Consider the following 12,095-nt stretch of genomic DNA (forward strand, 5'->3'; position numbering starts at 1 on the left):
AAGTAATACAATATAAGTTAAATTTGTGCAATTCTTCTAAATATATTACCACATTTATCATGCTACACAAGAAAGATCAGATCAAAGAGGAAAAAAATGAAAGAAAACAAGCAAGCAAACAACAACAACAAAAAAAATAGGTGAAAATACTATGTTGTGATGTACATTCACTCCCCATTGTCCTTTCTTTGGATGCAGATGGCTCTCTCCAACACAAGTCTATTGGAATTGGCCCTGAAGTCAGGAGGATATGAGTTCAAATCTGATCTCAGACATTTAACACTTCCTACCTGTGTGACCCTGGGCAAGTCACTTAACCCCTATTGCCTCAGGAAAAAATTACATATATATATATATATATATATATATGTATATGTATATATATGTATACACACACACACACACGCACATTTCAGTTCCAAATTTTCTCCTTTCCTTCATGTTCTCTACCATCCATTGAAAAGGCAAGAAGTAGGATCGTTATTATACATATAAAATCATTCAAATACTACTTCTGCATTAACCATGTTATGTGAAAAAACAAAAGAGCATGGAAACTAAATGTTAAAAAATATGCTTTAATCTGTACTCTGAGTCCATTAGGTTTCTATCAGGAAGTGGGTAGCATTTTTCATCATGAGTCCTTTGCAGTTGTAGTAGATCATTGTCTTGATCAGAGTAATTAAATTTTCCACAATTCATCATCAATGCAACATTTCCCATTCTTCTAGCTGCTAGGGCCTCTCCTTTTGAGATCATCTGCCACCCATTTTGCATAAATCTTACCTAGTTATAAGCATGTTTTACCCCCATTCCCCATCCCCATGAGAATGTAAGCTCTTTGAGAGCAGAATAGTTTTTTACTTTTCTTTGTATCCCTAGAATTTAACCTATATACTGCTATGTAGTATGCACTGAGCAAATGCTTGTTGGTGGTTGACTGATTAGCTGACCAGAAGGTAAATAGAACTGAATCATCTAGGCATCATTGAAACATTGCAGATCCTTAACCAGGATGGAGCAATATTTATACATTCCTTAATAAAAAGGAAAGGGTTAGATTGAAAAGGTGGTATGGGAATATTCTTCAATGATTTCTCTCCTCCCATCTCCAAGATTTGTATAGTCTATTCCCTGCATCTACAATGTACTCCCTCCTTCTCCTTGTCTCTTACAAAACTTAAATTCCTTCAAGACTCATCTCAAGTTTTACCTTCTACACATGAGTTTTCCTGGCTAGTGCCCCATCCCCTTTTGAAATTGCTTTGCATATATTTTGTATTTATTTACTTATGTAGACATTGTTTTCCCCCAGTAGAACTTAAGTTCCTTGAAATCAAGAACCATCTCATTTTTTTGTTCCTCTATTCCCAGCACCTAGCATGTGGTAGATACTTGTTGAATAAATCAATAAATGAGTAGAAGCAATTAGCTAGTGTTGGGGCTCCTAGAATGAAGCTCATCACATTACTGAACAGATGGCAAATTCTCAGTTTCAACTTCCTCATGGTTCTAGTACTGGGGAGGAACCTCTGGCTGAGGGCTGAGGAACCCTAACTACATGAGGGTTATGGTTAGATTCCCAGCATAATTATCCTAGAAAATGGAGATGACAGATGTGGAAGAAACCTATAGAAATAGTCTTGGAGACTTCTTCAAGTCTCATACACTGGCTGAATTGTGCAACTAACCAGGAAAGGGAATGTAACAGAATTAGAGAAAGGGGAAAATGTGAAGGGCTAAGATTCTACAGAAAAAAAAATTGGCTAAAGAGTGGGATTCTGGTGATACAAATGTTTCCAATGAGACAAGAAAAGTCTAAATGCCTAAAAAGATTAACATAAAATAATAGTTGTACTTACTATGTGCTAAGGGCTATGCCTTACTTTGTATTTATTGTCTCCACAACAACTCTAAGAAAAGGGTGCTACCATTATCCTCATTTTACAGATGAAGAAATTGAGGCAAAAAATAATTAAGTGATTTGCCCAAGATCAAATAGCTAGCAAGTATCTGAGACCAGGGTTTGAACTCAGTGTTCTATTTTCTGTACCACCTAACTGCCTCCAACATGACTACAGACAGTTCTCGTTTTTATGTAAGTGGATTATTCCATAGACTTCTACATAAAACAATTTTTATGTAATGTAAATTTGTCCCTACCCAGCCACTTTACTTAGCCTATATATCAAAGGCATATACAAAATAATATCTTTACACAAGTCATAAATTGTACTAAAATACAGACATATTAAATACTGTATCCTGATAATAAACAGAATTATGAAAAGGAAGGTAAAGTTAATGATAATATATGCACAGTACTGTATAGTAAAGTTAATGTAAGTGTGTAGTATGTTACTCCTTCCCTACTTACTTCACCTAGCCTTTATCACTGGTGGTTTGCTGTGTGATTTTTTTTTTTTTACTTCAAGAGATATTTGGATAGTCATTCTCTCCCTGCCCCATATATCTGATGATAGCAAGCACTTTTATCCTTAGCTAGTCTTTACCTTTTAAAAATCTTGAAGTATTTGTAGACATTTTTCCTTTCAGAATTTTTTACATGAAGTCAAGTTTACATAATGTAAATCTATAGAAAGTGGGAACTGTCTGTATATAGAAAATGTCTCTTAACTTAGATTTTTTTAAAGACCTAAAAAGAAGATTAAAATGGGGGTGAATAACTTGGGACCACAATTCAGGCTAGATGGGGTCATAATCATTGATGATGAATTGATGGCAGAGAGCTCTTCTATTTTGCTTCTTTTTTCTCTACTAACAGACATGATCTTAGATATAGAAGTATTGGACAGCAGTGGTTAACAGACAATTTAAGCAAAAGAAGAAACCAATTAGAGATCTAAGCTATCCTTTATAAGTTCAAGTCATCAGGTTCAGAAAAGTAGCTCATTATAGGTAATTGAAAAAGCTAACAGATATCTCTACTAAATTGCTGATAGTAATCTATGATTTTTGAAAAGGAGAAGTTATGTTTTGTAAATTCTAGGCTTGTAAGCTCAACAGCAATTTCTGGCAAATCTTAGCGTATGTTATGAAAAAGATGGTCTCTATTTAGAAAGAAAAGTGGTGAATGCTAAGGGTCAACATGAGTTCATTAAACCAAGAAAAGGCAGTAAGGCATAACAAGTAATTAGTCCTGAAATCAGAGTGTAGGAGTTCATATCTTGTCTCTGTTTTATTTCATCACGAATATGGGTAAATTATTTAATCTTTTAGTATCAGTTTGCCCCTCAGTTAATTTCTGAAGTTCCTGCTAATTCTTAATTCTATAATATTAAATCAAATTAGACTTATCTCATTCTCCCCACTTCCCCTTTTGGGTCAGTGTTGCTAGATTGACAGAATGATCTAAACAGAGTCTGGCTGGATTTTAGCAAACTATCTGTTAACCTACCCTCTGATATCTTCATGGATAAGACAAAGAGATGTTGATTGTTAGCTGAATTCAAACCCAGCTGCATGTCTAGACCTGAAGAATGTTGATTAATGGATCAGTGTCAGTCTGCAGAGATATCTGTAGTTAGTGTCATGGCCTTGTTCTTTTCAACATTTTAATAAAGGTTGGATGAAGGCATAGATGGCAAACTTATCAAATTTGCAGATGACACAAAGCTCAGAGGAATAGCTAATATGTTTGATGACAAAAATTAGGATCCAAATAGATTGTGACAGTCTAAAACAATGAAATGAATAGAATGAGATGAAATTTAAAAGGAATAAATGCAAGGTCTTACACTTGGGCTTGAAAATCATCTGCATTATCTGACAAGCATTTATTTAGTACTTATTATGGTATAGGCAAGGAATTGTACTGGTTTAAATACACAGTGAAAACAAAAATCAGAGCCTGCCCTTAGGCAACTTATATTTTGTGAAAGGAATATAACATACAAAGAGACAAATACACAAATGATTATTTTAAGGAGGGAGGGAACACTAAAAGCTAGAGGAAAGGTTTCTTCTAAGATAGACCATGAAATTAGCTAGAGATTCTAAGAGGTGGAGATGAGGAGGGAGTGCATTTCTGGAAGGGGACAGAGGCAGAACACAAGAATGCAGGTCTGGAGACTGTCAAGTTGGGCAGTTTGGCTAGAATATAGAGCATGTGAAGTGGAGTAATGTGAAGGAAGCCTTGAAAGGTAGGCTGAAGGCCAACAGTGAAGGGTTTAAATAACAAGCTGAGGAGATTGCATTTTATCCTGGAGGCAACAAGGAACCACAAAAGGTTTGCTAGCAGGAGAATGACACGGTCAGCCTTGTACTTTAGGAAGGTGGCTATGGCAGCTCTGTGGAAAATGGATTAGAGAGGATGAGAACTGGAAGCTAGGAATCCCGTTAGGTGATGATTGTAATAATTCAGATGGAAGGTGATGAGGGCCTGCACATAAGCATGGGATTGGATATGTTGTAGAGGTAGACTGAATAATATTCAGCCATATTGTTGAGAGAGAGACAGCAAGACAGAGAGAGATAGAGACAGAGATGGGGATAGGTGGGACAGAGAGAAAGAGATGAGAAATAGAGACAGAAAGGCAGACAGAAAAATAAAATTAGAGATGAGATAGAGAGAGACACAGAGACAGAGAGAGAGAGATGGAGAGAAAAATGTTGAGGACCCCTTACAAGTATAGACTAGACATATCTTGGCTAAAGAAGTTTATAAGCAAAAGATCTGGGTGAAATTCAAGTTCAGTATGAGTCAGTAGAATAAGATAACCTCCAAAATAGCTCATGCAATCTCGAGCTACCTTAATAGAAACAGTTTCCAACCTGAGGGAGGTAACAGTCACACTCTGTTCAGAGCTGATTCAGCTACATGGGGACTATTATTCATGTCTGGGCACCACATTTTATGTGGAAAATTGGAACAAGTCAACAAGCATTTATTAAGCACCTGCCATGTAGCATACATTGTCAAGAGTAGAATGACCAGAACCTAAAGGGAACTTGAAACTGCTTTACAAGGATCAGGGAATTTGGGATATTTAAGCAAGAAAAGATTGGGAGAGGGGTAGGTGATAGCTGTTTTTAAATATTTGAAAGACTATTGTGTGGAAGGAGGGAAGAATGAGGAACAATGAATGAAAGTTGCTGAGAGACATAAAAAAGCTCAATATAAAGAAAAAATTATTAATAATTAGAGCTATTCAAAATTGGGAAGAGTTGTCTTATGAAATTAGGAGTTTTCCTCATTATTGAAAGTCTTTAAGCAAGGATTGGATCAAAAGGTGTACTGGAATTTTACAGAGTAGACTTCTGCTTAGGACAGCTTGGGCCAAATAGTCAACTTCCAAGTTTAAGCTTTGGTGACCTGTATTTTTCTCTCTTCTTCCAAAGTGCCTACTATAGGTCTATCCAACAAGCAGGTTCTATGTAACAGGCACCTAAATGCTATCATTTGAGGGATATTGGGAAACATCTGCGAGTCCCTCAAGAATATTCTTTCACAAGGTATTGACACAAGACATTTGCCACCCTGGTTGCTCTCTACTGGACATGTATTAATGTTCTTTTTTAAACACTAGCACTCAGTTTAAAAATAGCTGCAGGTGGTCTGACCAGAACCAGGATTTTCTTAACTCCTTATTCTTAGAAGTTATGCTTCTTTAATATAGCCCAAAGTGTCATCCATATTTTTGGGCTGTCATATCCTATTGACTCAAATTGAATTTGAAGTACACCACAACCCTGTTACTATGTCCAAACAAACTGCTACCTGCTACCTGCTACCTGACCACACCAAATTTTAAAATGGAGGGATAGGGCATGTCTGAGATAAACCTGTTGAAATTTTCTCCTGAGGAATTCAATCTTTTCTTTACTTCAGCCACTAGGAGCTAGATCAGTGGAATATATCAATGTAATAACACTTCCACATATTTAAGGCACTTCACCCAAATATGCTCTTGTTTGGGGATAAGAGATCTTTCAAGAAGACTAGATTTCCCCCCACTGTGCTCTTGGTGTCAGGCCATAGGGCAGAGCATTTGGGATCTCAAGCCAGTATCCATTATTTTTCCTTGAGAAAGGGCCCACGGAGCAAATGTTTTGTCTTGCTGGTCCCAGAAATATCTAACCCTAAGGGGAATAACTACAAATGGGAGATGTAATACAAGAAGTAGCTCATTCCACATAAAGAGACCACTGGAAAAATGGTTTACAACTTGGACTAAGAATATATAATAATAACCATAAAGATAATTCACACTTAGGTAAAATTTATAGTGTGATTATCTCATGATAGTTTTGTGAGATAATACATAGGTAATATTGTTCCCATCTTGCAGATGTGAAAACTCAGGACCAGAGCAGTCAAGTTCATACAATTAGGCAGTATTAGAAGCATAGATAAACTGGACTCTCCATATGCCAGGTTCAGTGCTATTATACCACACTGTCTTCATGTTTCTGCAATCCAATTGGATACATTCATGAGGTAGTTGGATATTGCCATTGGAGCTGGGAGAGAAATTGGGACTAGAGATATATATATATATCTATAGAGATATAGATGAATTTGATGTAATTGTATAGATGAATATAGATGTAATTGAGGAGAAAGTTGAAGATATGGGAGTAGATTAGCATCTTGAGGGAGGAGATGGACAAGGAAATGTTTCCTGGAGAGTTGTAGAATTTTTGAAAGAATAAACATAACGGATCTGGTTTTTTATGGAGCAATGGGGCATGTCTAAGACATGTACTGTCTCTTCCACTAATTTATTGTGAATCTAAGGCAAGTGTCCTTACTGGTCTAGACTTAAGTGAGGCAATGGGCTAAGTAACTTTTATGGTCCTTTCCAACTGAGCTGGTATTTCTATGATTCAGAAATGCCTCTAAGCCCTTCCATAGATCAAGGAGGTGGTGGGTCTCTGGGCTCTGGCATTTGGTATCATACACTGATTCTTCTGTGAGCAATAGAATGATAAGAAGAGGGCATCCAATGGGGGTTGCCAAGTTCCAGGTATGATGTTAGTTTTGGGGCTACAAAAGCAGGAAAAAAAACAGTTAATGTTCTCAAGGGGCTACTATTTAGGGAAAACGACTTTATACAGAAGTATACATAATTACATATGGCTACCAATTACAAGGTAATTGGGAAGGGATGGGAGGACTGCAGTAGTTGGAATGAAGGAGGGGGGAGGTCAAGGGAAGAGAGGAAGCAAAGAAGGCTGCCTGTAGCATGTGGTGTCTGGTACTTACTGTGAAGGAAACCAGCAAGAAGACCAGTTTGGATGTATATCCAAAGGAAAGTTCTGTGAACTCAATCAGGAAAGAGACTTTGGAGCCAGGGTTCCTAGCAGTTCGACCTGTTATCTGGGAAGTCTTGACACCATTACTCTCTGGATTGAGGTATTCTGGGATCAAATCCTGACTCTAACTTCATAGTTGTTTGGTCACGGGCAATTTCCACCTCTGGGTCTCAGTTTGCCTCCTCTATAAAACTAAGAATATGTCTAGATGATTTTTAGGAGGGCTGACACTCTAGATAGTGATTTCCTCTATCTCTTTCAATCACACATTCTTTTCTTCCTCCTCAGTGTATGAAGTGATCACTATGACTGGTGATGTCCGGGGTGCAGGAACCAATGCCAACGTTTTCATCACCATTTTTGGGGAGAATGGGTTATCTCCCAAGCTCCATCTCTCCAGCAAGTGAGTATCCCAGAAAAACATTGAGCTGGCTAGGGTCCTTGCCAAGCTGCAGTAGGAGGGCTGTCTTGATAATGTCTGGGGAAAAGACAGTCTGGTGACCATCATCACATAAAGTGACCAAAGATCACTGGATGAAGAATTATGTGACGGAGCTGTTCTGCTCCTCTTATGGCATCCTTTCCCTCTGCGATAGCTTCCCCACTTGGTTTCCCCATACTGTGAGATGCACAAATTCTGGCCTTGCTCCTTTGGAATGTCCAATCACCTAGACAGCAGCTGGGCTGAGACTTGTGTTCTTTTTTAAGGAAGTGGTTTCCCAGCTCAGTTACTAACAGAAACAATTATCAGAGCAGAGGGCATTGATAACCCATGTCAGAGGCTATAAACTGCTTTCATATTGGCAAAACAAAACTATACTAATTTTAAATGATTCTTTGTATCCACTGAAGCAGGACTCTTTCTTGTGAGTCATTAGACTGGATTCTTATATGTAGTTGAAACAAATTACCTAAAACATTTTACACATTAAAATAACTATTCCTTAATTCAGACCAATCTTTTCTCAAATTTATTTTTGATTTGGATCACTAGACTAGGAGGCAGAATGGTTCAACTCTATTCCTGGTTTGAAATTAGCTACTTTGATACTAATTACCTTAGGTCACTTTTCTTCTCTAGCCTCAAGTTCTTCTTCCTTAACTCATGGAATAAAAATCCTTATCAATTTCCCAGGACTGGTGTGAAAAGCAGATGTTACTTTATGTTCATGAAAACATTTTGCATAACTAATAAGTGATAAAAAAAATTGTATAGAAGAGAAGGGAAGATAACCTGACTTTTTAAACCTAACTGTTAGAATAGCATTGGAAAGCCCATGATCAAGGAGGTGACTTTATTCTCTAAATGAAGGAGGTCACACACACACACACACACACACACAGAGTCACAAAACAAAGAATATTAAAACTGGAAGAGATTTTAGAGATAATATAATTTTGTGGTTTTCACACTTTTTTGGTCTCAGGGTCATTTTATACTCTTAAAAATTATTGAGATACTTCCTGCAAAGAGCTTTTGTTTCTGTGGAATTTCTCTATCAATATTTAGTGTATTAGAAATGAAAATAATTTTGATGTCACAACTACCTGGAGAGTTTCATGGGGAGCCACATTTTCAAAATTACTGTGATTCACTCCAATCCTTTCATTTTATAGGTGAAAAAAACGCAAAGGAACTGAGCCCAGAGAAGAAAAATGCCTTGCTCATGTTAAACCAGGACTAGAATCCAAATCCTAATACAATGTGATTTTCATTATACCTCACTGCAATTAATACTTTTCAAAGAGGATATTACCTTGGAGTCATTCTAAGATTCTAGGTTAATGACCTTAACTTCTATTTTTAGATTGTATATTCAGTATATGTAGGGTAGTGGGAATGGGTAAACACAAAGGGTGAGATTTCCTCTGAGCGGCACCATCGTTCCTGTAAAAAATACCAGTCATTTTCTCTAGGATTTTCTCTGCAAGCCATACTAGGGCTTAGATTCCTTAAAAAAGTGGGCTGTGGCATGAGATTTGGGGCTATAAATGTAACTTCCTGTTTTGTTGATTCCTGCAGAATAGGGTATCATCTTCATATAAACCTTACACTTCAGAGAGTGACTTGCTCATGGAAGGCTGTCATCCAAATGAAATGGGCATGGTAACAAGATTACATGAAATATCCATCTCCTTTGCCATATGGAATAGCTGTAGTATGGGAGAGTTTGAAACTGGGAAGAAGTGGGCAAAGATCATGTCTAGCACCCCATCTAAGCATCCAAGGCTCTCCAGCTCTTCCTTCCTCCCATTAACCTTTCCTTTCAGAAAAGGCTCTGATAGCCACTCTTGATTCCCCTAATCATATAAATGTGAATCACTCTAACCCCTCCAGGATAGATAATAGATCGAATCTAGTTTAACTAGGTTAGATAGTTCTGGAAATTCTAGGTAGATGAGAACTACAGGAGCCACACAGATACCAGCTGATCCTAAAAAAGAGACTATTCTCTTTCCTCCCTGCTGGATGCAGAAGGGCTTACGGGTATGTGTTGAGCCAGAGGGAGAGTCAGGACCTCCATTTGTATCTCATTCTGGATTAAGGCAGCTATAGAGATAAGCTATAGAGATAAGTCTCTTGGGAGGAGTTTATAAATTAAGTTTTAAAATTTTCTACTTAGGCAATTTCCTTCTTTCCTGAAGGTTAATATTTCCAAGCACTTAGTGGTTGACTAATTCCATGCTTGGTGCTGTGGATGGGTGGGTGGGGATACAAAAGTAGAAGGTACAATTTCTACTCTAGGAGAGCTTGTACTTTTGCTGGGAAGAGAAGACATCTACACATGTAACAAATGAAGAATTCCAAAGCAACATATAGACAAATTCATGATAGATTCATATAGAGCAATAGTTTCAAATTGCTAGCACATGGTATATTTTACCAGATTGCTAAACATTTACTACTAAAGGTCTAGATTCCTTAAAACCAATAAACTTAAAACAAATTGGACTTATTTTCCTTATGTTCTATTCCTCCCACCCATAATTCCTTGTCCTTTCCTCACCTGCTGAGTGTCTGAAGTGGTGGGCAGTTCAGTCTGGAAGGAAGGGATTGAGCTATTTTATCAAAATGTGGTAAAATTTGGCTTGGGAAACACTGCCATGAGCTGTATAAATACTGTACAATGATGAAATCAGGATGGAGTGGGATTAGTCATAGAAGATTTCATGGAAAAAGAGTTTTTTAATTGGGTTTTGCAAAATGGATAGGTTTTGGATTAGCAGAGAGAAGGTATATGAAAATGAGGAGTGAGGAGGACATTCAAAAACGGGTGGAAGAAAAGGTATGAAAATTAATTGAAAGCCTAGGGAGTAGAGTGAAATCCTATGGCCTGACTACTCTTTGAGGAAGGCAGGATGAGGTTTCAGAGATAATGAATTCACAGTACAATCAAACAGTCTGTATTCAGCACCTAACAGATATGTGATGATCTACTTGGTGTTGTCCCAATCAATCAGTCCATAGCCAGAGACAGTAATATTTTTAGGAGGTGACACAGAAACCGAAGGAAATCAACTTCCTGTAGCTTCCTGGTAGATTCATTCCCCATTTTCCCAGAGTCCCTGATGCTATGTTACCATTTTTACAATATGGCAAAAGGATTGAATCTCATGTATCTTTCTGAATCACATTTCCATTGTCAAGACTTTACCAATGGAGAATGCATGGCATGGGGCTGAATCTAGATCAGGATGATCAGAAGCTGAAATGCCAAGTTTTGTCTGTAGCTGTTATCAGCTGGGTTTCTACTGGGTGCTGGTGTGTTGGAAGGGAAATGCATGTGTGCTCTTTTTTCTCATGCTGCTTGCTATTAGATCCAGAAGGATCCAGGTAAGAAAGTATCAACCCCCTGTCTCTGCTCACAACAAAAGGATGAAATAGTATATATATTTTTAGTGATTTTTATTTCCTGAAAAGTATTTGTCTTAAACCTACCCGAACTTGCATGATAACTTTTCTGTTTAAATTCAGAGCAATGTAGATGTGGGGGAGGGAGGAGCAGGTATGGCTAGTTCTCAATGACCAATCTAGAACATTGTTTGGGGCTGAAAAGTTGCAGGTGAGGAGCAGATCCCTGTTCTATTGCTACCTACTGCTCTTTCAATTTTCCCTCATTTGTCCTTCCCATGTGTAATCTGAATTAATTTCTTTTTTTTTTTTGGTGATTAATTTTGTTTTTTTTTCTTTTTATTTAATAGCCTTTTATTTACAGGTTATATGCATGGGTAACTTTACAGCATTAACAATTGCTAAACCTCTTGTTCCAATTTTTCACCTCTTACCCCCCCACCCCTTCCCCTAGATGGCAGGATGACCAGTAGATGTTAAATACATTAAAATATAAATTAGATACACAATAAGTATACATGACCAAAACATTATTTTGCTGTATAAAAAGAATCAGACTCTGAAATATTGTACAATAGCTTGTGAAGGAAATCAAAAATGCAGGTGGGCATAAATATAGGGATTGGGAATTCAATGTAATGGTTTTTAGTCATCTCCCAGAGTTCTTTCTCTGGGCGTAGCTGGTTCAGTTCATTACTGCTCCATTGGAAATGATTTGCTTGGTCTCGTTGCTGAGGATGGCCAGGTCCATCAGAACTGGTCATCATATAATATTGTTGTTGAAGTATATAATGATCTCCTGGTCCTGCTCATTTCACTCAGCATCAGTTCGTGTAAGTCTCTCCAGGCCTTTCTGAAATCATCCTGTTGGTCATTTCTTACAGAACAATAATATTCCATAATATTCATATACCACATGAATTAATTTCTTTAAGTATTGATTGACTTGCTCTCCTTGTTGTCT

At 37.4% G+C, this 12,095-nt stretch overlaps 1 protein-coding gene across 1 annotated transcript in view; it reads left to right on the top strand.

Annotated features, from left to right (window-relative positions):
- LOXHD1 (lipoxygenase homology domains 1) overlaps nucleotides 1-12,095 on the top strand; it is a 275,750-nt gene that overhangs the window by 23,144 nt on the left and 240,511 nt on the right. The window contains exon 2 of the mRNA XM_031945992.1: nucleotides 7,567-7,681. Coding sequence (XP_031801852.1) covers nucleotides 7,567-7,681 — 115 coding nt within the window. The remainder of the gene's footprint in view (nucleotides 1-7,566; nucleotides 7,682-12,095) is intronic.

Source organism: Sarcophilus harrisii, chromosome 1 (assembly GCF_902635505.1).
Source record: "Sarcophilus harrisii chromosome 1, mSarHar1.11, whole genome shotgun sequence".
Classification (NCBI taxonomy): domain Eukaryota; kingdom Metazoa; phylum Chordata; class Mammalia; order Dasyuromorphia; family Dasyuridae; genus Sarcophilus; species Sarcophilus harrisii.